Raw genomic sequence first — 27,463 nt, forward strand, 5'->3', positions numbered from 1 at the left:
TAAAAGTACCCATTATGGCTCCATCATCTGTATGGCGGTCATTCACACTAAGAACCGTCAATTCAGGTAAGCATACTTCATTAATTGATTTTGATGAAGACTTGCACACCCTTGAGAAATGTCTGACTTTTCCACAAGTTCTACATTTACAGTCTTTTGCGGGGCAGCACTGATCATTTGCAAGGTGGTTAGCAGAACCACAGTGGTAACACATCTGATGTCCTTTCACATGCTTGTCCTCCTTCATTCTTCCTTCTTGTTGTATTTTTGTGCATTCGTGCCTTTTCTTGCTTTTGTATCGATGCTACTTGCTTCGATTCCCCTTCAGCTATGACCTTGACGTCTGCTACTGCTGCTTCAATTTGTCTTGCAATAGCTATCATCTTTTCAAGGGTTAAATCAGGCTCTAGTAACAGTCTTTCGCGGATTCGGGGCATGCACGTTTTTTCCACAATCTGATCACGGATCATTTCATGCTCAATATCTCTAAAAGCGCATGTTTTAACTAGTTCACAGAGCGCAGCAACGTAATGATCAGTGGACTCACCCGTGGCCTGAGCACGTTGTCTGAAGCGGTATCTCTGAGACCACATTCAGCTTTGGGGGGAAAAGAACTGTTTTAGTGCTTGTAAAGATCCATTGAATGTATCGGCAGTAAGAGGCAAGGTATTATAAATCCATTTGTCCTTATGTTCCCAAACAGTGTATCAGTAGAGCTCTTTTCCTCTCGGCGGAAAACTCTTCCCCACTGATAGCAAGCAAGTAGTTTTGAAATAACTTTTCCCATGCATCAAATGAAAGTTTCAGTTCACCCGGACATTCCAGGAACGCTACAGGTGATTGTAGAGAGAGCAGGGCCATCCTAATATCCTTGTCGCCACTTATGTTGAAGGAGGATTAGATAAATAAGCAGGCAGGACACGAGCTGTAGCTTAACATCTCCATGCTTCTTTTTACTTCACTCACTAATTACTAATGTGAGTTGTTTAGTAACAATTACTAAAATTGTTCATGCTTCACTTGGTTCTGGTTTTGTACCTCCATCTCTTAAATCTGCTATTATTACACCCATACTTAAGAACCAGGGGGTGATCCATTTAATTTTGAAAATTTTTGTCCAATTTCAAATTTACCTTTTATCTCTAAGGTAGTTGAAAATTGGATTGCAACTCAAATTCATGAACATCTGTCCAACAATAACTTGTATGAAACATTCCAATCTGGTTTTCGTCCCCACCATAGCACTGAGACTTCTCTTGTCAGAATAACCAATGATCTACTGTTGGCAGCTGGCTCTGTTCTTTTAACTATACTTGTCCTTCTAGACTTGAGCGCTACCTTTGATACTATCTCACATAACATACTTATTGACAGATTAGTTTCCATTGGTATTACTGGCACTGTTCTGTCTTGGTTTAGGTCATATCTATCTCGACGCAGTCAGCGTAGTCAATTAAAAGGTTTTAGTTCAAGAACATCTACAGTCACCACTGGTGTTACCCAGGGTTCTGTCTAGGGCCCACTTCTTTTCATTTTATATATATATGTATATATATATATATATATATATATATATAAAATGCATGCTTCCTCTTGGTGATATTTTAAGGAAATATGGTACTAATATTCACTGCTATGCAGATGACACCCAACTCTACCTGTCTGACAAACCCACCGGTTCTTTTCCTCCGCCATCTTTGTCAAGCTGTTTAACTGAAATTAACGACTGGCACTCAGCGAACTTTTTGAAGGTAAATGGCAATAAAGCTGAGGCTCTGCTTGTTGGCACTAGATCTGTTATATCTAAATCTAATTGTTTCTCTTTACATATTGACTACTGCAATCTGTCCTTCCTCTCAGGTTAAAAGTTTGGGTGTCATCATGGATAGCACACTATCTTTTAAAGCTCAAATTAATATCACACGTATTGCATATTTTCATTTGCGCAACGTTAATCGTCTCCGTCCCTTTCTTTCAAATAATAATACTGCAGTTCTCATTCACGCACTGGTCACCTCACGTATAGACTACTGCAATGCTCTTCTTACAGTTTTTTCCTCCAAATTGCTGCATAAGCTTCAACTGGTTCAGAATTCTGCAGCTCGTGTTCTCTCTAGAACACCTTATACTGATCACATTTCTCCGGTTCTCCAGCAATTGCATTGGCTTCCAGTAAAATAGAGTTCAATTCAAAATCTTGCAACTCACTTACTGTATAAGGCACTTCATAATCTTGCACCACAATACCTTTCTCAACTTCTCCAGGTTTACACTCTTTCATGTGCACTTAGATCTTCACCTTTATTTTCTCTTGTGGTACCTCGGGTTCAACTTACTACTATAGGTGCCAGATCTTTTAGTTATGTTGCCCCCCGCATATGGAATTCTCTTCCCCTCAATGTTGGCAATAGCGAGTGCTTGTTGACTTTTAAAACGCGTCTTAAGACGTATCTTTTTATACAGGCTTTCTTATAACATGTTTTATTGAGACTGAAATGCACTTTATATGTATATGCTGTTTGTGTTTTGTCTGAATAAAATGCATTATTATTATTATTATTATTATTATTATTATTATTCAGGATTAAAATTCACTACATAGAAACAAAATGAATTCAATATTTAGTTCATTGTAAATGTTCAATTCAAATACGTAAATGTAAATCAAATATACACATACAACAGCTTATTTAATATATAGTCTATTCTTCTATATTGTAAGCATTGTTAATTGAAATATTGATAAAACAATAGAAAACAATTTTCTTTATAAAAACCCAGGATGGTATGGTGTTTTGTGCCGGTATATTTCTTTTGTCCCAACGATAAAAAAACAACAACATGCAGAACAACCAAATAAAAGAAGCAGATTCAAAGCAATGAGGCAGTAACTTTTAAGACCTAACTTGGTGTTACAACCCAATTATTGTCTAGGGGTATTTAAGGAAGCAACACTCAAAAAAAAGATTTATTCCCAGGAGTACGTGTGTGAAATGGAGAAAGGCAAGATAACAACTTCAACCGATAAGGACGTTTATTAATCCCAATATTATAGTGAGTGTCAAAATATATATATAATAATAAAGGTGAAACTATATACAATATATAGAAGGCAATTAACAAAATGAGAGGTATGGGGGAAAAGGGACGAGAGTGGTGCTAAAGGAAAGAAAGTAACAAAACACTAACTAATAACTCAATGTGGAACAAAACAAGAAAACAATCTGTGAATTATATACATCAATTGCAGAACTAAAATGTGTAAAGATATGCAGAGTATGAAAACTAATTTTTAAAATTCTATTTATTCAGGATTCAAATATTAATATAACTACATTATAATATTAATATCAATATACTATATACATTACATATAATACAGTACATATAACCAAATTTAACCTTTATGACCTATCTTGGCTTCTGATAATTGCAATAAGATTATTTAGCTTTTGTTTGAGCTTCTTGATTTTTCTCTTTAGCTTGGTGACTTGGAGCTCCAAGTAGGTAAAATGCCTTTGCTGGATGAGTGTCTTGTTTTTTTCCACGTCAGCAATGCAGTTTTCAAGAGATTGTATGTATTCCTTCTGCTTCCTACGGTATTCCCGTGAAGCTTCCCTGGAAGCGATAGCAAAGACACTCCCGTGATCATGATCCCATCCAACTAGACTAGCCAATTACAGATAGCTACACCATATATAGAAATGTTTTTCACATTTGACCCATTCTAAGCATTTATAAAGCGATTTTTCTAGGTACCTCAGGTAGTTTTTACACAATTTTAAAAAGATTTTTTAAAAAGATTTTTTAAAATGAAAAAAAAAATGTTTGACTGTTTGGAAATCTGCACAAATTAAAGTGGTCTAAAAACACCAAACACATCTTCATAATTTATAGGACACACTTTTTCCTGTTTCGATGTAACATTCTCAAGAAAATCATCTCAACCTGACTGATACATTAATATAAACACTTATATGAATTCCTTTTTTTTTCCTTTTCAGTGGAAAGAGGAAAATGACCTTACTATATAGGCTTACTACATAGGCTACCTTACTGCAGCCAGTTGCAGCAACAGAGTGAATGGAGAACATTCATTTTTAATCAAAGCTGGCAACTTCCAGTGACATGAATGACAGCAGCCATTCCTAGATATCTGTGGGTATGTCCAGCAGCATGACAAAGTAAAGTTTAATATGGTTGCAGTGACTGCTAATCACCTGTGTATCTCACCAGAGTATTTACCAATGGTTTCTCTGCTGAATGTTTCACTTTAGCATCAAGAAAACTGATTTGGAACGCTATTTAAAACACCCACTGATTAAAGTTCTTACTTTATGTAATTAGCATATGTGTGAAAGTAGAATAAAGCAGCTGAGCTGATGGAAATGAAACATCATGAACAGAATGAGTTGGTGAGAGCAGTGAATTGCTGAAAAGTTATCAAAATAGTAGCAAAGTGTTTGTGCAGTGAGGTGTCATTTAGTACTATAACACAAGTAAAAAAAAATAGTGTGTAGTGTACTAAGGTCAGAATTATTGTGTTACCTGCTCTTCATCAGGCGAAGCTCTCTTCTGCATGAGGCTTCTTCAGCAGACACGTCTCCAGTAGCAGCTAGAGTAACCCACATACCCACACACAAACAAACAAAACTGCAGTCAAGAGTATTTCCAGTATTTGTCCATATAATTTTCAAATGAATTTATTTGAGCACTGTATTTCTTAAAGAAAACATTTCTTTAAAAAAAAAGTTCTTTCTTAAAGAACAGTGACACATTCTTTAATATTGATTAGGGCTGGGCGATATCAGTGTTTCATATCGGTCGATATCGATAATTATGGCCCATTTAAAATAAGGACCAGGAAAAATATATTACATTTAAACATTTTTATTTTAAGCTAAACCTTCCTCTGACCGTAATCCCTTCAGTTATTAAGACAGAAATGTCAACAACCAGGAAAACTCAAATAATTATAATGTAAACATACTGTAAGTCTAAAGTCACAATGAACACTTAATTATCTCAACATTTAAGGTGCAAAATGAAAGAAAATGTAAGAAATGCTTAATAAAGTGTAATAAAATAGTGCAAAGTGTTAAATATAAACATAGAGAAACCTGAGAATTTAGTGCAAGTTTAGTGCTAGGAAGTTCACTAGCTGTTTACCTTCTGGTGAATAAAGTGTTTATAAAATATGTGCAGTGTTTTTTAAACATAAACCTGATACAGTACAGTAACATTGTTTGAAATATAAAACCTGCAGAAATATAAAAAAGTAACTCAAGTTATTCTTACTCTAATCATACTTGAAGTTAAACTATTCAAGTATATTTTCGTAGACTTATAATTAGGGCTGTAGCTATCGAATATTTTAGTAATAGTGTTCTAATGCACAGAATTTGTACAACAAATGTAATATGTGATTTATAAAGGTGTTGTTTAAAAATGTAATTCTTTAAATTACTGATGTGGTGTTTGAGGTTTAAGTGTTGGGCTTTTTGTTAGGAGACATTTATTTAACATTTATGGAAGGATTCTTGGTTGTAAGCTTGTGCAGTGTCACACTTTCCATTTTCTCAGTAAAATAACAGGCTGCATGTGTGTGTGTGTGTGCATGACCGAGAAAGGGTACAGGAGTGGGAAATCATAGTAAAATCCAAAAAGAAAAAGAGGAGAACTTGTCTCTTGAATGTTCCGAGAAACATTCTAACAATAAATCTAATAATAAACCCCCAAAAATGTATGATGTGTTATTCTTTAAATAACATTGTAATCATTGTCCAGATTGGTTGAGCAATACATAATACCCATGGTTAATTATCCCTGTTATGTTTAAAAACAGGAAAGCCACATAAAATCATAAATGGAGTGGGCCAAAATCCCTGCTGCAGTGTGTGCAAACCTGGTCAAGAACTACAGGAAACGTATGATCTCTGTAATTGCAAACAAAGGTTTCTGTACCAAATATTAAGTTCTGCTTTTCGGAAGTATCAAATACTTATGTCATGCAATAAAATGCAAATTAATTACTTAAAAACCACACAATGTGATTTTCTGGATTTTTGTTTTAGATTCCGCCACTCACAGTTGAAGAGTACCTATGACAAAAATTACAGACTTCTACATGCTTCGTAAGCGGGCAAACCTGCAAAATCGGCAGTGTATCAAATACATGTTCTCCCCACTTTACCATCACATACTTTTTTAACGGAGAAATAAAAAAACTGGGAATTATCTTGATAATTGACCTAGCTGCAGCTTAAATCATCTTAAACATTTTATTTTTCAAAAATTCTTACACGTCTGGCTTCTGTTTGGTGCTTGTACACTAGGTGGAGCAGCTTCTTCAGTTGACATTTCTGCATCCGCCAGGGACATACAGTAGGTGGCTGGGAGCTATGACTTTTAGAAAAAAATATTTAGATTTTTCCTTGAACACAAAAAACATTTGGCTAACACATTTTTCTGACAGTATAACATACCTATAAGTGTAATACAAAGCAAACTGTTTGTTACCTGTAGGAGCAACCTGGAAGCTGGGAATCCTCACTGCTGTCCGAGTCCGATGCTCGCTAAAGAGACAATGTCTTTTGAAATCCAGTGTTGTAGTGGAATCACGATATACACAACATATTACCTGCTGATGTATCTACAAAATTTCCATCATATAAATACACAGATAATGTTCATCCCTAAGAACTGGTTGTAGAAATTGATTCCTATGCAATTTTTTTGTTTCATTTGTCTGTTTTTACTCATTTATTTATGAAGTACATTTACATATTTATTTAAAATTGCAAATACACTGTTGGACCATACAAAATATGTCAAAAAACATTCCAGAGAATGGCAGGTCTGTTAATTAAATAGGAACATATGTTCAGTCAGAAAGTATTTTAACATCATTGCTAATCTTGTCACAGTTCAGGGCCTTTAAATGAAAAGAAAAATCTTTTTGTGAATGTAAAATCTTTACAAATAATGAACATGCAAGTAATAAATTAATAAAGACTTTCAGCAGAAAACATAATTTTACTTTATAACACACAGTAGGCTGTTCTTCTTAACTTAATAAACATTGCTGTGTGACAATTAATGTCTCTCTCATGCCATTACTATCAATAAAGTCAAATAGTCAGGTTCAGTCTATGATCATGGTTTTGACACAGGGCTTATAATGAGTTGGCATTGTGCAAGTCTATAACTTTTAGTATATGATCAAAACTGCTTCACCCCTGATTGCATAAGGCCAAATTATTCCTTACTTTTATTAATACGTTTTGGGGTTTTGTTGTTGTTGTTTGTTTGTTTGTTTTTGGCAAAATCAGTTACACCATATGGCCAAATGTTTGTGGATACCATCACACCCATATGTGCTTTTGGACATCCCATTCCTGATTTACTCCCCCTTTGCTGCTATAATTAATTGAAAAGTGGCTTTGGGCATTTGCTCATTCAGCCACATAATTGAGATCAGACACTGTTGTCATTTGATGAGGTCTGCTGTACAGTCAGTGATCCAGTTCACCCAAGGTGTTTAGTGGGGTTGATGTCAGGTCTCTGGGCACATCACCTAAGTTCTTACACTACAGTCTTGGTTCACCATATGTGTTGTGAACAAGACACAGGTTTAGTGGGGGTAAAAAAGAGCTTGAGAATGTCCAACACAACAATACCGTTTTAGTTCTTGCAAACTTCATTTCTAATCACTGGTTATTAGACCACTGGTCTAATCTGCCAACATAAAACTATAGAATTTAATATCAGGGTTTCCTGCCAAAAATGTGTTAAGGTGGTAGGGTTCGGCGGGTGGTAGGGTTCGGCAGGTGGGCGGGGCTAGTGGCGGGGCGGCGCTTCTTTGTGAGATAGACCACAGACTCTGTACTACATTTAACAATTATTTATTTAACGCTAAACATAAAATTTAAATAACATATAATAATAAATAAAGTGCAAAACAACATTCAAAATTTTGCGGACACGCGTTTTATCAACTGGCTATAACATAACATGCTACTACCATGTCAGTGCCACAGCTGTACTGAGTTCACTACCCAAATTTTCAATATATTCTATTTGGCCAAATTGTGATGGTTAAAAGTTTGAGACAGAGTAACTAAAAAAATGGCAGGTCTTATGCTGTGTTTTAGATAATAATTGGTAATTATTAACTACCAAATGTGGCTCAAGGAAGGAAAATCAGTGAACCAGTGAGTCATGAGTGCCCAGGTCTGATCCCACAGATGAGCTACTGTCATACAAATTGCTGAAAAAGTTCATGAGGGTGTCAGAATATACAACGCATCACAGATACATGCCATGTATGGGGCTTTATAATCACAGACCAGTCAGAGCTCCCATGCTGACCCCTGCCCAGAACCGAGCATCAGAATGTGACCATAAAGCAATAGAAGGTGGCTTGGACTGATGAATCACATTTTCATTTACAGCCGGTGCAGTGGCCTCTTTCAGCAGGATAATGTGCCCTTCCACGCTGCAAAAAATTGTTCAGGAATGGTTTGAGAAATATGAATTCAAGGTGTTGATTCTGTGGGATGTGCTGATCCATGGAGGCACCACCTTACAACTTACAGGACTTAAAGGATCTGCTGCCAGATACCACAATACACATTCTGAGGTCTTGTGGAGTCCATGCCTTGAGGGTTCAGAACTGTTTATGGTGGTTTTAATGTTATGGCTGATCTGTGAATTATATATATATATATATATATATATATATATATATATATATATATCAGTTGCAGAACTAAAATGTGTAAAGATATGCAGAGTATGAAAACTAATTTTCAAAAATATATTTATTCAGGTCTTAAAATTATTGATATAACTACATTAATATAACTACATTATAATATAAACTACATATTAACTACAGTATTCACTACAAATAAACAAATTTAACCTTTATGACCTATTTTGGCCTCTGATCATTCCATTGAGAGAATTTAGCTTTTGCTTGAGCTTCTTGTTTTTCCTCTTTAGCTTGGTGACTTTGAGCTCTAAGTAGGTAAAATACCTTTGCTGGATGAGTGACTTGTTTTCATTTTCCACTTCAGCAATGCGGTTTTCAAGAGATTTAACGTATTCCTTCTTCTTCCTACGGTATTCCCGTGAAGCTTCCCTGGAAGCGATAACAAAGACCCTCCAGTGAGCATGATCATATCCAACTAGACTAGCCAATCAACGGAAAAAAAAATTAATTAATTTTAAAACATTTTTTGGCAGTTCACTCAAGCCATGTTCTGCCCATGCAAATGGAAGGAAAGGTTATAATCTGAATGAATGAATTAATGAATAAAAAAAAGAAAAAGTCCACAACCTGCATTCAAAACCAACTGATATATAGTATTGTAAACAATAACTTGTTATTCTAACATACATGCACTATATTTTATAAATATGTTCCAATCATTTAAATACCATGTTAAATATGTGCATGTTCTGGTTTCTAGAGTGTATTATTTGAAAATGCAAATGTTTTTCACATTTGACCCATTCTAAGCATTTATAAAGCAATTTTTCTAGGTACCTCAGGTAGTTTTTACACAATTTTTTTTAAAACATTTTTTAAAATTAATAAAAAATGTTTGACTGTTTGGAAATCTGCACAAATTAAAGTGGTCTAAAAACACTAAACACATCTTCATAATTTATAGGACACACTTTTTCCTGTTTCGATGTAACATTCTAAAGAAAATCATCTCAACCTGACTGATGCCACAGTGCATTAATATAAACTGACACATGGATTCCTTTTTTTCCTTTTCAGTGGAAAGAGGAAAATGACCTTACTATATAGGCTTACTACATAGGCTACCTTACTGCAGCGAGCTGCAGCAACAGAGTGAATGGAGAACATTCATTTTTAATCAAAGCTGGCAACTTCCAGTGACATGAATGACAGAAGCCATTCCTAAATATCTAGTTGCAAAGTTTAACTATGCAAATATGGTTGCAGTGACTGCTAATCAACAGTGTATCAGTGTATGTGTACATGGACATCATTCTCTTTTCTGGTTGTTCTGTGTGTTTAAGTGTGTGTTCGTGAATGGTTTATGTTATAACGTCTACAACCCCTGGCAAAAAGTATGGAATCACCCCTCTCAGAAGATGTTCATTCAAATGTTTAATTGTGTAGAAAAAAAAACAAGCACATATATGCCACAAAACAATTATCACTCAACAATCCAAACTTCTGGCTGTATAAAACACTTAAAAAAACAAGGAAACATAACAATAGTCAATTACAACAGTTTTTACAGATAAACAGAGGACAAAAATATGGAATCACACAAATCTGAGGAAAATTATATGGAATCACCATGTACTTTGCTTTTGTAAAACAAACACCTGTATCTGATTACAACTGCTAATTAGTCTGAAGTTAAAAAAGAGTGCTTGCACACATTAGTGATGTGTTGAACCAAGATGATTGACATAACTCATGGCTCCAACACGAGAGATGTCAGTTGAAACAAAGGAGAGGATTATCAAACTTCTCGAAGAAGGTAAATCTTCACGGAATGTTGCAAAAGATGTTGGTTGTTCCCAGTCAGCTGTGTCTAAAATCTGGACCAAGTACAAATCAAATGGAAAGGTTGTAAAAGGGAAGAGTACTGGTAGACCAAGAAAGACATCAAAGTGCCAAGACAGAAAACTTAAAGCAATATGCCTTGAAAACAGAAAATGCACAACAAAAAAATGAGGAACAAATGGGCAAAAAGTGGAGTCAAGGTCTGTGACCGGACTGTAAGAAATCGCCTAAAAGAAATGGGATTTACATACAGAAAAGCCAAACGAAAACCATCATTATCTAAAACAAGGTTTCAGTGGGCTAAAGAAACACAATCTTGGACTGTGGATGACTGGATGAGAGTTATATTCAGTGATGAATCACAAATCTGCATTGGGCAGGGTGATGATGCTGGAACTTTTGTTTTGTGCCGTTCCAATGAAATTTATAAAGACAACTGCCTGAAGAAAACATGCAAATTTCCACAATCATTAATGATATGGGGTTGTACTGTATGTCAGGTAAAGGTATGGGAGAGATGACAGTCATTACATCTTCTATAAATGCACAAGGTTATGTTGAGATTTTGGACACTTTTCTTATTCCATCAATTGAAAGGATGTTTGGTGATGGTAGCATCATTTTTCAGGATGATAATGCATCATGCCATAGGGCAAAATCTGTGAAAACATTCCTACAGGAAAGACATATAATGTCAATGGCATGGCCTGCAAATAGTCCAGACCTCAATCCAATTGAAAATCTGTGGTGGAAATTAAAGAAAATGGTCCACGACAAGGCTCCAACCTGCAAAGCTGATCTGGCAACTGCAATAAGACAAAGCTGGAGACAGATTGATGAAGTATACTGTTTGTCATTAGTTAAATCCATGCCTCAGAGAATTCAAGCTGTTATAAAAGCCATAGGTGGTGCAACAAAGTACTAGTAGTGTTTTTATTTGATGATTCCATATAATTTTCCTCAGATTTGTGTGATTCCATATTTTTTTCCTCTGTTTGATCTGTAAAAACAGTTGTAATTGACTATAGTTATCTTTCTTTGTTTTTTTTTTTTAAGTGTTTTATACAGCCAGAAGTTTGGATTGTTGAGTGATAATTGTTTTGTGGCATATATGTGCTTGTTTTTTTTTCTACACAATTAAACCTTTGGGTGATTCCATACTTTTTGCCAGGGGTTGTAGTTGCCGGTGATGCGTGAGTGCAGCTAAATTAATAAACAGATAAAACTGTTCTTTTGACTCGCATGTCCTGTTGTGTTACTTGCCCCCTCCTCTACGAGCATTGTTGAAAGTGGGGTTCGTAACGTAAATGGGGGCTCGTCCGGGATACCTTTGTTCCCTTTGTTTTATTTGCGGTGCGTGAGGCACGACAAGATTCGTTGGGATTCAGCCCTTCTGAATTAGTGTTTGGACAATGTCCGTGGGCCTTTGAAAATGTTGAAGGAAGAGTTTCTCTGTACAGGTCCTTCTGAAAAGACTAATGTACTTGATATTGTCTCTTGTATTCGTGAACATTTACGCACAGCCTGTACTGCAGCTAAAGAAGCTCTTGCTCGGTCGCAAGAGAAAATGAAACGTTGTTTTGATCAGAAGGCAGTTGTGCGTAACTTTCTACCAGAAGAGAGTGTTTTAGTATTGATTCCTACTCCTGGGTTGGCTTTTCTCTGGTCCTTATGTTATTAAAAGCAAGGTAAGTGAGACGGATTATGTGATCTATACTCCTGAACGGAGGTGAAAAACTCGCCTATGTCATATAAATATGTTAAAGCCATATTCGTGCCGTTCTGATGTTAAGGGCGAGACCGCTGATGTTTCTTACTTGAGCCAGTGACTGAGTCAAGGGAGCGCGTTTCATTGCTTACTCTAACTCTGCCTACAGATGATGTGGATGATGGATTGGAGGTATCCATGGAGGTTGTAAGGGGTGGTAGTTTGAAAAACTCTGAAGTTTTGTCAACTCTTCCCACCCAACTGTCTTATTTGTCCAGTGAACAACAGCAGGACATTAAATTGTTGGATAGGCTCCTGAGCTTGTTTAATGAGGTCTCTCCAGGTACTAATGTCATTGTGCATGATATCAATGTTGGTAGTGCATTGCCCATTAAACAACATGCATATCATTATCCGGTAAGAAAACAGGAAGAAATGAAACGCGAGGTAACGTATCTTCTGCAAAATGGATTTGCTGTTTCCAGTACCAGCCCTTGGAGCTCGCCAGCTATTTTGGTGCCAAAATCTGATGGATCATTTAGCTTTTGCACAGATTTTAGAAAGGTTAATTCCGTCACTGTGCCTGATGCTTTTCCGTTGCCGCTTATTGATGACTGTATCGATAATCTTGGTGTGGCGAAATATATTACAAAATTAGATCTATTAAAAGGTTATTGGCAGGTGCCTTTAACTTAGCGTGCCTCTGAGATCTCCGCGTTTGTCACCCCAGATTCTTTTCTCCAGTATACGCGGATGGCGTTTGGCCTGCGGAACGCACCGGCGACGTTTCAGCGCTTGATGTCCATGGTTTTGGGCAACATTTCGAACTGTAACAACTATCTGGATGACAGTCATCTATTCGTCTACCTGGGCTGAACACTTGTCAATTTTGCACGATGTATTTCGTCATTTATCTGCTGCGTCTCTTACATTGAATCTAAAAAAATGCGAATTCGCTAAAGCTTCGGCCACCTACCTGGGAAAACAGGTTGGAAATGGGCAGGTTCGGCCATTAGATGGGAAAGTGGCTTCTGTTCTGGAGTATCCGGTACCCACTACGAGGCGAGAGCTGCGTAGATTCCTTGGAATGGTCGGATACTACCTGTAAGAAATTACAGAAATTGCACCCAAATTCCACTCCAAGGTACACCTCTAAAAGAGCTCATTGCTAAAAAGGTTTAAGTATCATAAGGTAATACATTTAGGACTCTAAACGTATAAAGTTGATTCAATTATAAATATGGGAACGGCAGCAGGACATTAAGCATCACCACGAATAAAGGGTCTACGTGACTGCGATTACCATTTAAAGTGACCACTTGGTTGATAACAATTGTAACAATACCAAGACAAGGTGTACGTGACCATGATTAACATTTAAAGACAATCAGCTAGACAACAAGGTGTAGCCCAGCCATTTGGGAGACATTCAGTTCTTACTCTCAATACACATTCAAAGCGGAACTTCATTTAAATTACCAAAAGGGAAAATTGTATATAATGCTTGAGCAGGATTTGCTCTGGGTTCTTATTGACTCCGATGAACCCAAAGTACGTCATGTATTTTGTCACTGCTATGCTGGAATAAACTTCTTGTTCTTCATTAAGATCTTCAACATCATCGTCTTATTTTTATACAACACATTTTTTATTTCTTACATACCGGTGTTTTTGCAAGAACTTTTCGAGTGTTGTTGCTCCTTTAACTCGGTTGTGTAGTTGATTTCAGTTGGACTAATGACTGTCAACAGGCATTTTTGTCTGTAAAATCTCTTCTTTGCAGTGCTCCAGTCCTCCCTGCTCCGGATGTGTATCGAGCGTTCCAGCTGGAGGTGCCAGATGCCAGTGCTGTTGGTGCAGGAGCTGTTCTCCTACAAGAGGATGCTGATGGAATAGCTCATCCTGTATCCTATTTCTCTTCTAAATTGAATTGTCATCGGCATAACTACTCAACAATTGAGAGGGAGACCTTAGCACTCTTATTGGCATTACAACATTTTAATGTTTATGTGGGAGCCAGTATTGTGGTATACCACAATCCGTTAGTCTTAATCAGCAAAATGTACAATCACAATCAACGTTTGATGAGATGGGCCCTTATGGTGCAGCCGTATAACTTAGAGATCCGTCATAAGAAGGGAATGTGGTGGCTGACGCTTTGTCAAGGGGTTAAACTCACAGTTTTATTTTTCCTTGTTTCTCCAAAAGGAGAGAGGAAAAAGAACTGTTTCTGTCTTTTTTTTTTTTTTTTTTTTTTGGGGGGGGGGGGGGTGTGTTACGACCTAAGCCTTCCTTATTATTTTAGTGTGGGGTGTTTTCGTTGTATTGACTTGGTCTTTTCCTTTTTCCGAGGGTAAGCTCTGCCCTGGGTGAATTCCTTCGAATACATCATTAATCATTAGGTTAAATAATAAAGGACTAACGGCACTTCCCTGTGGTGTTCCATTTTCTACCTCCTCCATTTCAGAAACTGTATTTCCTACCTTGACTTCCACTCCCTTTCAAAAGCAAACTCCCTTATTAACAGCACGCCGTGCGCATGCGCAGATCGCGTGCATTGGTTAGGTCTGTCGCAGTGGACAGTGTAGTGTTTAACACAATAAGTAAATGAAAATATTGCACAATATTGTGATTGCACAATTTCCTTATAAGAAACCGTTTGTTCCGCTCATACCACATCAGTGTGGCGATTATTAATTAGTGATGGGAAGTTCGATGAACCAGTTCACCAAATCGGACTGATTCATTCTAAACAGTTCGCGTCTTGAGTCAGCGCTGATCCACAATTTACTAAAGTTACTCACTTTCGGTCATGCCTGACAGCCCCTCAGACTCTAAATAAACTAATATCCCGGAGTATATTTAACTCCTGTACACTTAACTGAGACCTGTTGTGCTGAGAGAACTGTGAGCTCGAGTTGTTGATACTGCGCATGCGTGAATCACTGAACCGATACAGCGAATCATCAGTACAGAACTGTTTCTTTCGGACGCGTCCGACATACTGAGAACTGATGAGCTGTTGTTACTGCGCATGCGTAAATCACTGAAACGATACAGCAACAAATGTAAATGGTTATGATTTAATGTCTTCTCAACGTATGAGTGTTTAACTCAGTTGCATTAGTTTTTGAAACAACTGTTGTTTTTGTAAGTTGATGAAGATTAGTTTATTAACTTTATATATTTAAGACACGTAAAACACCCACGTTTGCACATCAATGCCTGTACTGGGTGTTTTAGTTGCAAAACTTAAATGTAAGAAACGTATTCAACTAAAGTTATGATTACAAAGAACTTTTCAAATGAGTTAAATTGAATGTATTAATATCTGCCGGCAGTGGCGGGATGAAGGAATTTACGTCATTATGTCAGGACATAAAAGAACTGGTGAACTGGATTATTGAACTGGTTCATTAAAATGAACTGTCTGAAAGAACCGGTTCGCGGAAAAGAACCGAACTTCCCATCACTATTATTAATCTTTTTATTTATCCTTTTATTTTACTGAAGTTATTTTAATCGTTTAGAGTTACTAAGTAGTTTTACTACTTTATATATATATATATATATATTAGTTATGTTAGTTATTATATATATTTAGTGGACTTGCTTATTCAGCTTGCACATTTTTAATGCCATAACCTTATTACCTTCTACTTGTACTTTTCAAAAATGTCCACTGCTATAACCTTTAAATTTATTTACTATATATACTTTATATACTTTATATACTGTATATACTGTATATATATATATATATATATATATATATATATATATATATATATATATATATATATATATATATAAAACGAAATGCACTTTCTACTCTTTGCACTTCTGGTAGATGCCAAACTGCATTTAGTTGCTTTGTACATGTACCATGCTATCTATCTATCTATCTATCTATCTATCTATCTATCTATCTAGTCATTCTCTTACTGCATTTATTTTCTCTCTATTAATAATAGCAACTATTATAATAGTGAATTATGAATCTCTTATGATGGAAAATGTAGTGTTAAGTTAAAATACGGATAGCTACACCATATATAGAAATGTATTAGGACCTGTGTGTTACTATAAACCGAACATTTACGTAGCCCAGCTTTTTTCAGAACCATGCTCTTATCGAAGTAATACAGTAAGAGCCTCTGTCGCTAGTAAGTTTATACAAATACAAAAAGGTATACTGGTTCACTTTGTAGGTCAGGGGAAAGTGACCACCAAAGGACCACGGTACTCTATATGAATAAAGACTTAACATAAATTGTGTATGAAAAAGAGCTTAAGTCTGTATGCTGTACACAAGCATGTAGGACCAACAAGGAATTAGGATGTAATAAAGTAGCCAGTAAAAGCACGATTTGAAATGTTCAAGCATGCAGCTGTACTTGATACACTCACACATGCACAACACACACTAACATGCTACTACCATGTCAGTGCCACAGCTGTACTGAGTTCACTAACCGAATCTTCAATATATTCTATTTGGCCAAATTGTGATGGTTAAAAGTTTGAGACAGAGTAACTAAAAAAATGGCAGGTCTTATGCTGTGTTTTAGATAATAATTGGTAATTAGTAACTAACAAATGTGGCTCAAGGAAGGAAAATCAGTGAACAAGTGAGTCATGAGTGCCCAGGTCTGATCCCACAGATGAGCTACTGTCATACAAATTGCTGAAAAAGTTCATGAGGGTGTCAGAATATACAATGCATCACAGATACATGCCATGTATGGGGCTTTATAATCACAGACCAGTCAGAGCTCCCATGCTGACCCCTGCCCAGAACTGAGCATCAGAATGTGACCATAAAGCAATAGAAGGTGGCTTAGACTGATGAATCATTTTCTTTTACAGCCTGTGCAGTGGCCTCTTTCAGCAGGATAATGTGCCCTTCCACGCTGTAAAAATTGTTCAGGAATAATTTGAGAAATATGAATTCAAGGTGTTGATTCTGTGGGATGTGCTGATCCATGGAGGCACCACCTTACAACTTACAGGACTTAAAGGATCTGCTGCCAGATACCACAATACACATTCTGAGGTCTTGTAGAGTCCATGCCTTGAGGGTTCAGAACTGTTTATGGTGGTTTTAATGTTATAGCTGATCTGTGAATTATATATATATATATATATATATATATATATATATATATATATATACATACACATATATATATCAGTTGCAGAACTAAAATGTGTAAAGATATGCAGAGTATGAAAACTAATTTTCAAAAATATATTTATTCAGGATTAAAATTCACTACATAGAAACAAAATGAATTCAATATTTAGTTCATTGTAAATGTTCAATTCAAATACATCAATATGTAAATTAAATATACAACAGCTTATTTAATATATAGACTATTCTTCTATATTGTAAGCATTGTTAATTGAAATATTGATAAAACAATAGAAAACAATGTTCTTCATAAAAACCCAGGATGGTATGGTGTTTTGTGCTGGTATATTTCTTTTGTCCCAAAGATAAAAAACAACATGCAGAACAACCAAATAAAAAGAAGAATCAGATGCAAAGCAATGAGGCAGTAACTTTTAAGACCTAACTTGGCTTCTGTTTACAGATTCCCTTCATATAATTTATCTCTTCCATGAGCTTCTTGTTCTGCTGCTCCAGTATGGTGGCACGGACCTCTAGGTAGTTTATATACTCTCTTTTTCTACGGCGACACTCTTTAGCTGCATTCCTGAAAAAGAACAAGTGACAAAGGCAAAATACCACACATTCACTGGCTCAGTGCAGCAAATCAGCTCTGTTAGACAATCACATAACACACATACAATTTTCACAGTCATCAAGATATAAAACTACATAAATAATGCATCTGTGGCCTGTTTTCTGCATCGGCGAGCAGTGACTAAACAGAGTGAAAGTGCTTTTGCTTAGGTGCATTCAGTAATCTGTAAAGAGCGCAATAGTTAAAATGTGTGACCCCCGACAGTTTTTGCTTATTCGGTTTTGCGGCAGTACAAGTCTTTTAAGGCCTTGAGTTCTTCGATGAGTGTCTTGTTTTGATTTTCAAGCACGGCAACACGGTTTTCAAGACATTTGACATACTCTTTCTTCTTCCGACGGCATTCCCGTGCAGCTTCCCTGGAAGCGATAACAAAGACCCTCCCGTGAGCATGATCACATCCAACTAGACTAGCCATTCAACAAAAAAGAAATTAATTTATTAATTAATTAATTAGAAAACATTTTTTAGCAGTTCAGTCAAGCCATGTTCTGCCCATGCAAATGGAAGGAAAGGTTAAATCTGAATGAATGAACGAATGAACGAATGAACGAATGAATGAAAAAAGAAAAAGGTCCACAGCCTGCATTCAGAACCTACTGAGTATAGTATTGTAAACAATAACTTGTTATTCTAACATACATGCACTATATTTTATAAATATGTTCCAATCATTTAAATACCATGTTAAATATGTGCATGTTCTGGTTTCTAGAGTGTATTATTTGAAAATGCAAATGTTTTTCACATTTGACCCATTCTAAGCATTTATAAAGCAATTTTTCTAGGTACCTCAGGTAGTTTTTACACAATTTTTTTAAAACATTTTTTAAAATTAATGAAAAATGTTTGACTGTTTGGAAATCTGCACAAATTAAAGTGGTCTAAAAACACCAAACACATCTTCATAATTTATAGGACACATTTTTTCCTGTTTCGATGTAACATTCTAAAGAAAATCATCTCAACCTGACTGATGCCACAGTGCATTAATATAAACTGACATGGATTCCTTTTTTCCTTTTTACTGGAAAGAGGAAAGTGACCTTACTATATAGGCTTACTACATAGGCTACCATACTGCAGCGAGCTGCAACAGAGTGCATGGAGAACATTCATTATTAATTAAAGCTGGCAACTTCCAGTGACATGAATGACCGCTGCCATTCCTAGATATCTGTGGGTATGTCCAGCAGCATGACAAGGAAAGTTTAACTTTATGCAAATATGGTTGCAGTGACTGCTAATCACCAGTGTATCTCACCAGTGTATTTACCAATGGTTTTTCTGCTGAATGTTTCACTTTAGCATCAAGAAAACTGATTTGGAACGCTATTTAAAACACCCACTGATTAAAGTTCTTACTTTATGTAATTTACATTTACATTTACATTTACAGCATTTGGCAGACGCCCTTATCCAGAGCGACGTACATAAGTGCTTAAATCTCTAACATTGAATACATTAATGCTGGCTCACTAAGTTACATACTTAAGATACCATGAGTTTAAAACATTTGTTCAAAGTTACAATGAAAAAGTGTCAAAGGTGTTTTTTTTTTTGTTTTTTTGGGTTTTTTTTAAAAAATGCGAAAGATAAGGAAAGAAGTGCTAGTTGAAGTGTTTCCTGAATAAGTAGGTCTTCAACCGCCGCTTGAAAATATCCAGTGACTCAGCTGTCCGGACCTCTATGTAATTAGCATATGTGTGAAAGTAGAATAAAGCAGCTGAGCTGATGGAAATGAAACATCATGAATAAGATGAGTTGGTGAGAGCAGTGAATTGCTGAAAAGTTATCAAAATAGTAGCAAAAGTGTTTGTGCAGTGAGGTGTCATTTAGTATTATAACACAAGTAAAAAAAATAGTGTGTAGTGTACTAAGGACAGAATTATTGTGTTACCTGTTCTTCATTAGGCGAAGCTCTCTTTTGCGTGAGGCCTCTTCAGCAAGTTGCTGAGAGCTGTGCAAAGGGCTTGGTGAGCTCGCCATCACTACACCCTGTGGCAGGCTGGTGGCAGGAGAACAGATCTGATATGCTGACACGTCTCCAGTAGCAGCTAGAGTAACCCACATCCCCACACACAAACAAAACTGCTGTCAAGAGTATTTCCAGTATTTGTCCATATAATTTTCAAATGAATTTATTTGAGCACTGTATTTCTTAAAGAAAATATTTCTTTTAAAAAAAACGTTCTTTCTTAAAGAACAGTGACACATTCTTTAATATTGATGGATCAAGACAACTTTTGAAAAAAGAAAAAAAAAACATGACTGTTTATTACATAATTTACAGCAGTGATTCAAAGCCATGGTCCTACTGGACACCGTCCTGCACTTTTATTCTGCTTTATGATTAGTTTGATCACCTGTGTTTGAGCAGGAATAACAACAAAATAAACAAAGCAGGGGACTAATAATCAAAAGCAAATATTTTTCAAGTAATAAACAATGTCATGCTTATGAAAAGTTTTTGAATCTGGTTAACACAAGTATTTTGCGAAGATGCCTACATAGTAGACCATTTTGGGCTTGTGTTTAACACTTCATTTAAACTGATAAGATCAAATACAGGGAGCATGGTGGCTTAGTGGTTAGCATGCTCGCCTCACACCTCCAGGGTCGGTGTTCGATTCCCGCCTCCACCTTGTGTGTGTGGAGTTTGCATGTTCTCCCCGTGCCTCGGGGGTTTCCTCCGGGTACTCCGGTTTCCTCCCCCGGTCCAAAGACATGCATGGTAGGTTGATTGGCATCTCTGGAAAATTGTCCCTAGTGTGTGATTGCGTGAGTGAATGAGAGTGTGTGTGTGCCCTGTGATGGGTTGGCACTCCATCCAGGGTGTATCCTGCCTTGATGCCCAATGACGCCTGAGATAGGCACAGGCTCCCCATGACCCGAGGTAGTTCGGATAAGCGGTAGAAAATGAATGAATGAATGAAGATCAAATACATGTTTGCCATGGATGGCTTGGACTATACCATGCCTGAACACCAGGGGGGACTTTCTGGCAGGCTTTGTTTTTCTTGTGCCATGTGTCTTTGTTTTTGTTTTGTTTGCCCCACTGTTCCCACCATTGCACACTTGTTCCTCATGTCTTCCCAATTACCTTTCCTATTTAATCCTGTTTCCTTGTTATTGTGTGCCTTCTGTTTCTTGAATTTGTTCTCTGTTTTATGCTCTTGGTTTTATCTTAGTTGTATTGTTTTGTTTTTTGGGGTTATTCTTTTGTAGCTTTTCCTAGATTTTTTTTCTCCCTCATGTTTCCTTATGTTTGTTTGGTCTAGTTTATTTTAATAAAACACCTTGTTACCTGCAATTGGGTCAGATTTTCTTTCAGATTACTTTTTCATTTTAAGTAGTTCTCCAGTAAATTAGTGTTGGTTAATAATAATCATCCATTAGTTTGTTGTAAATATGTTTTTGTGTAATAGGTGGCTCTTTCTATAACAAACATTAATATTAATGCACTTTTCTAATGTTATTGTTGCTATAGTAACATCTAATACACAGAATTTGTACAACAAATGTAATCTAATGTGATTATAAAGGGGTTGTTTAAAAATGTAATTCTTTAAATTACTGATGTGGTGTTTGAGGTTTAAGTGTTGGGCTTTTTGTTAGGAGACATTTATTTAACATTTATGGAAGGATTCTTGGTTGTAAGCTTGTGTGGTGTCACACTTTCCATTTTCTCAGTAAAATAACAGGCTACATGTATGTGTGTGTGTGTGTGCATGACTGAGAAAGGGTACAGGAGTGGGAAATCATAGTAAAATCCAAAAAGAAAAAGAGAACTTGTCTCTTGAATGTTCAGAGAAACATTCTAACAATAAATCTAATAATAAACCCCCAAAAATGTATGATGTGTTATTCTTTAAATAACATTGTAATCATTGTCCAGATTGGTTGAGCAATACATAGTACCCATGGTTAATTATCCCTGTTATGTTGAAGGCAAAACCAATAACCCTTGAAGGCAAAACCAATAACCTTCAAACTAACTCTACCTCCTACTTTAACATGTCGAATGACATGAAAGAAAAGAGACACATACCCAGTACACTGACACCCTGGATTCAGACTTGTTGCCAAGCAGTAGCAAGCCACACTACACTGTTCAGCAGAAAGGCATAAAAAAGCAAAACTATAGTGAACTTCCTGTTTTAATTATACCTACTTCCAAGTCCACAAAGACCCCATACTGTCTTTTAGTATCAGATATGCAAACCACAGAAAAAGCACTAGTATTCAGAGTGGAAAGCAATATATACAAGGTTTCTTTTACCTTCTCTTGCTTTTTTCTTACAGAGCTATTTCCCTGAGGCTCTTTCCCTTCGCTTTTCTCTACGAACATCTTTGTCTCTCATGTCTCTCAGAGGCAGCAATGGTTTTCTACCTAACAGATTAGTTTTGTAATGTCTTGCTCTTGCAAAAGGAACTGTCTGTAATCACAGCATGACTCTGGACTGACGTCAATGTACATCTTATTTGCTGTTCAGCATTTACATTTCCCTGCTGGCGTCCAGTTCCAGGAAGCATGATGACGTCAGTGAGTGGGTTGAGCATTGCAGGGAGGAGGGGTGAGAGACACAGAGAGAGAATGTGTGTGTGTGTGTGTGTGTGTGTGTGTGTGTGTGTGAGAGAGAGAGAGAGAGAGAGAGAGAGAGAGAGAGAGAGAGAGTGTGTGTGTGTTTGTGCACGCGTGTGCAGGAGCGAATAGCAAGAGTGTTTTAAAGAAGGTATACACAAGAAATCACTTGCTGTTATTTAACTGACGTAAAGATTCAGAGATTTAGAACATAGACTTTTTCTTTCAATACTGATATATAATAAGAATATACAAATTTAGAACATTTAATGTCTAAAAACAAGCTTAAAACGTCATGAGAACTGTGAAAAGTGAACCATTTAAGGTTCACTTTTCACAGTTCTCATGACATTTAAATTCTTGCGGAATTATTATTTATCTTTAGAGTACCCTCAGTCTATCTACATTTCAAAGGAGCTCATTCAGCTGAAAACTAAAAACATTATGTTTGTTTGCTGTTACATCATGTACACCATCTACACCATGCTACATTGTTGTGTACTAAGTATAATATTTATGCACTCTATTATCATTTAGAACATTAAAAATGAATAAAAACATACCTGATTCTGTTTCCTCTCTAATTATAGCCATGTGTTTCTCTGTCTGCCTTCATCACGCACTGACTATCTATGTGTGCAATTACAATTAAAGCTATTGACATCACTATGACATCACCAACCTCCTGATGTCAGTAGCTCAGTGGCTGTCTGAGCAATCCCCGCCTCCCCACAGCTCTTCCTGCTTCCTCAAGCCAAAAGCATTTGTTGTTATTCTTAGCTTCAAAGCCGTATTGTAACACACAGCATCAAGGGTTTCTTATGTCAAATATTACACGTTCTTTAAAAAGTTTGTAGAGAATTTTACAGCAGATAATGTTTACTTTTTATTTAATAGATGGTGAGTGTGTACAATGGGAATGTTTTTCCTTTAAATCATGGTATTTTTGACACCAAACCCCTTCTGTGGGTGCTTTTCTTTTAAAATAACCTCATTCCCTCATTCCCTCATGTTAATATCCCTTTAAATTCAACTAGCCTTTACCATTTATTTTAGGTTAATTGATTACATATTAGACGCTTGAGATAGGCACAGGCTCCCCGTGACCCGAGGTAGTTCGGATAAGCGGTAGAAAATGAATGAATGAATGAATGAATGATTACATATTAAATGATATTTTACCTTTGATTATCATATTGTTGCCAGGGGCATAATATCGAGTCCCATCAACAGATGGCACATGGCAATTAACAAAGGCTGGGCTAGGCTGTGCAGCACTTGAAGTGGGTATTTTGAAACTCGGATAACTCTGCTTGCCGTTGCTAATCTGTTTTCCACCCTTGGACTTGAAGGCATCTAGAGGCAAAGATATAAATAATCTTTACCATCACATACTTTTTTAAGCTAGAAATAAACAGGTGAGAATTATTTTGATAATTGACCTAGCGGCAGCTTAAATAATATTAAACATTTTATTTTTTAAAAAGTCTTACACATCTGGCTTCGCTTGGTGATGAAGAAGTTCTGTGCTTGTACAGTAGGTGGAACAGCTTGTTCATTTGACAACATTTCTGCAGGCACCAGGGTCACAGATCCCAGGGAACTAAGCTCATTCAGATTTTTCCTTGAACACAAAAAACATTTGGTTAACACATGTTTCTGACAGTATAACATACCTATAAGCATAACGCATAGCAAACTGTTTGTTACCTGTAGGAGCAACCTGGAACCAAGAAATCCTCTCTGCATTCCAAGTCTGATGCTTTCTAAAGAGACAATGCTTTGTGAGTTTTGAAATTCAGTGTTGTAGTGGAATCACAATATACACAACATATTTCCTGCTGATGTATCTACAAAATTTCCATCATATGAATACACAGAAATGTTTATCCCTAAGAACTGGTTGCAGAGGTTGGGGCATTTACATTCATTCATTCATTCATTCATCTTCTACCGCTTATCTGAACTACAGTACCTCAGGTCACGGGGAGCCTGTGCCCATCTCAGGCGTCATTGGGCATCAAGGCAGGATACACCCTGGACGGAGTGCCAACCCATCGCATGGCACACACACTCTCATTCCCTCACTCCCAATCACACACTAGGGACAATTTTACAGAGATGCCAATCAACCTACCATGCATGTCTTTGGACCGGGGGAGGAAACCGGAGTACCCGGAGGAAACCCCTGAAGCAAGGGGAGAACATGCAAACTCCACACACACAAGGTAGAAGCAGGAATCACACCCTGGAGGTGTGAGGCAAACGTGCTAACCACTAAGCCACCGTGCCCCCTGGGCCATTTACATATTTATTTAAATCTGCAAATAAACTGGCCATACAAAATATGTCTTTAAAAATACATTCCAGAGAATGGCAGGTCTGTTAATTACATAGAAGCATATGTTCAGTCAGTAAGTATTTTAACATCACTAATAAGCTTGTTTCAGGGCCTTTAAATAAAAAGCAAAATCATTTTGTGAATGTAAACCCTTTACAAAGAATGAACATGCAAGTAATAAATTAAAAACAGAAAGCAGAAAACCTTCACAACTTAATAAATAGGGCTGTGTGACAATGTCGCTCTCATGCCATTACTATCAATAAAGGCAAATAGTCAGGTTCAGTCTATGATCATGGTTTTGACACAGGGCTTATAATGAGTTGGCATTGTGCAAGTCTAGTTTAACTTCTAGTATATGATCAAATCTGCTTCACCCCTGATTGCATAATGCCAACATTGGGCTAAAATTATTACTTGTATTTTTTTTTGTTGTTGTTGTTTGTTTGTTTGTTTTTGTTTGATTGTTTTTTTTTCTAATTTAGGAAAAATCAGAATCAGAATTTTGTACAGAATCCCACTATAAACGCAGTTACACCATATGGCCAAATGTTTGTGGATACCATCACACCCATATCTGCTTTTGGACATCCCATTCCTGATTTACTCCCCCTTTGCTGCTATAATTAATTGAAAAGTGGCTTTGGGCATTTGCTCATTCAGCCACATAATTGAGATCAGACACTGTTGTCATTTGATGAGGTCTGCTGTACAGTCAGTGATCCAGTTCACCCAAGGTGTTTAGTGGGGTTGATGTCAGGTCTCTGGGCACATCACCTAAGTTCTTACACTACAGACTTGGTTCACCATATGCGTTGTGCACAGGACACAGGTTTAGTGGAAGTAAAAATGTATGCTTCCAACTTTGTGGCAAAGAGTCCAACACAACAATACTGTTTTAGTTCTTGCAAACTTCATTTCTAATCAGTGGTTTCTTACTGATTCTAAGATTCTGCCAACATAAAACTATAGAATTTAATATGTTAAAATGACATAAGAGAGGGGCATGGTGGCTTAGTGGCTAGCACGTTCGCCTCACACCTCCAAGGTTGGGGGGTCGATTACCACCTCCACCTTGTGTGTGTTTGTGTGTGGAGTTTGCATGTTCCCCCACCCCGTGCCTCAGGGGTTTCCTCCGGGTACTCCGATTTCCTCCCCTGGTCCAAAGGCATGCATGGTAGGTTGATTGGCATCTCTGGAAAAAATTGTCCGTAGTGTGTGAGTGAATGTGAGAGTGTGTGTGTGCCCTGCGATGGGTTGGCACTCCGTCCAGGGTGTATCCTGTCTTGATGCCCAATGATGCCTGAGATAGGCACAGGCTCCCCGTGACCCGAGGTAGTTCGGATAAGCGGTAGAAAATGAATGAATGAATGAATGAATGAATGAAAATGACATAAGTAGTAGGGATGAGCGAGTACAGCATTATCTGTATCTGTATCCGTATCTGTTAACCATATGAATTATCTGTATCTGTATCCATACTCGGAGTGGGTGGGGCCTAACCCGGACGTAGGCGGGGCCTGTCTTGAAATGGGCAGGGATTTAACCGGTAATAATTCATTTGTAATATTTATAACACTAGCTTACTACCTTTATGTTTTTATGAAATACAGCAAAAACGTGTCAGACACACAGTGTCTGGTTACTGGTTAGAGACAGCTGAAGGTTTAAAAAAGAAAAAAAATCTCCGACAGGCAGAGACGCAATGCAAGTCGCATTCTACCAAGCAAGCACCACGTCTGAACGAACCCACGTTTACCAGAACTCTACTGGTTAGTAAGTACGTATTATTAACGTTACAACCCGAAGTAAAAAGCTGAAGAAACCCTAAACGTTAACGGAAAAGACCCGCGAACCCGAGTGACTGAGGGAGAGACAGAGAGCTGTTCTGTGTGTGACTGTGAGTGAGCAGAGCGAGACACAGCAACACAATACATCTGTATGTGTGTAGGGGAGGGGCGCTGTGACTAGCCTATCACTGTAGGGGAGGGGTGCTGTGACTAGCCTATCACTGTAGGGGAGGGGCGCTGTGACTAGCCTATCACAGAACGCTGACACAATCAGCTACCCAATGATGATTTTCATTCAATCCGAACACAGATATTGACTCGTATTACTCGTATAATACTCGTACTCGGCAGAAGTGCTTTATCCGTACCGGATACTCGTTTCAGCCGAGTATCCGGCTCATCTCTAATAAGTAGTACTCTAATATGAAAGCAGGCTACCATGGCAACTGTCTGTGAGAGAGGGTATTAATAGGAAAGGGCATTAGGAAAGTATTATTAATAAATACACTGTCAGTACTTTGAAACCTGTCAGTTTCATAACGTCAAAATTGGTTTAATATCAAAGCATTATAAATGTTAGATACATGTATTTGAAGGACTTCAAATATATTTAGTTTCTATGTTATATGTTTAAAAATATTTACTTTTTTGTCAAAGGCCAGTTACTGTGTAACACCATTATGGTCATGTCTGGGTTAAAATACCTGATG

The 27,463-nt window shown here is 37.0% G+C and overlaps 2 protein-coding genes and 1 long non-coding RNA gene across 6 annotated transcripts in view; all 3 read right to left on the reverse strand.

Moving 5' to 3' along the window:
* Positions 1–27,463, reverse strand: part of fam168b (family with sequence similarity 168 member B) — a 58,279-nt gene that overhangs the window by 20,443 nt on the left and 10,373 nt on the right. The gene's annotated exons all lie outside the window — the stretch shown is intronic.
* Positions 6,302–14,022, reverse strand: LOC132845803 (uncharacterized). Its single transcript, XR_009648448.1, has 5 exons — positions 13,930–14,022; positions 13,243–13,368; positions 9,041–9,145; positions 6,520–6,575; positions 6,302–6,405 (listed from the first exon to the last, which is right to left on the reverse strand). It is a non-coding gene; the product is annotated as an uncharacterized LOC132845803 (long non-coding RNA).
* LOC132845801 (cAMP-responsive element modulator-like) lies at positions 17,507–23,437 on the reverse strand. Of its 4 annotated transcripts, none has more exons than XM_060870079.1 (3): positions 23,186–23,437; positions 19,938–20,094; positions 17,507–17,989 (listed from the first exon to the last, which is right to left on the reverse strand). In XM_060870079.1, exons 1-3 carry the CDS (start codon positions 23,214–23,216, stop codon positions 17,845–17,847), a joined length of 333 nt encoding a protein of 110 aa, XP_060726062.1. In that variant the 5' UTR covers positions 23,217–23,437; the 3' UTR covers positions 17,507–17,844. The 4 variants fall into 4 exon arrangements, with proteins under 4 accessions (XP_060726062.1, XP_060726059.1, XP_060726060.1 ...); XM_060870076.1 differs by having other exon boundaries at positions 17,846–18,447; XM_060870077.1 differs by having other exon boundaries at positions 17,846–18,396; positions 23,186–23,433.

This window comes from Tachysurus vachellii, chromosome 5 (assembly GCF_030014155.1).
Source record: "Tachysurus vachellii isolate PV-2020 chromosome 5, HZAU_Pvac_v1, whole genome shotgun sequence".
In the NCBI taxonomy this organism is placed as follows: Eukaryota; Metazoa; Chordata; class Actinopteri; order Siluriformes; family Bagridae; genus Tachysurus; species Tachysurus vachellii.

Coding starts and splice junctions, on each gene's coding strand:
- LOC132845801 (XM_060870076.1), bottom strand. CDS start 23,216: ATGGCTATAATTAGAGAGGAAACAGAATCAG. Junction 20,095..23,185: donor TAGAGAGGAAACAGAATCAG/GTATGTTTTTAT, acceptor GGGTTACTCTAG/CTGCTACTGGAGACGTGTCA. Junction 18,448..19,937: donor CTTCGCCTAATGAAGAACAG/GTAACACAATAA, acceptor TTGAATGGCTAG/TCTAGTTGGATGTGATCATG.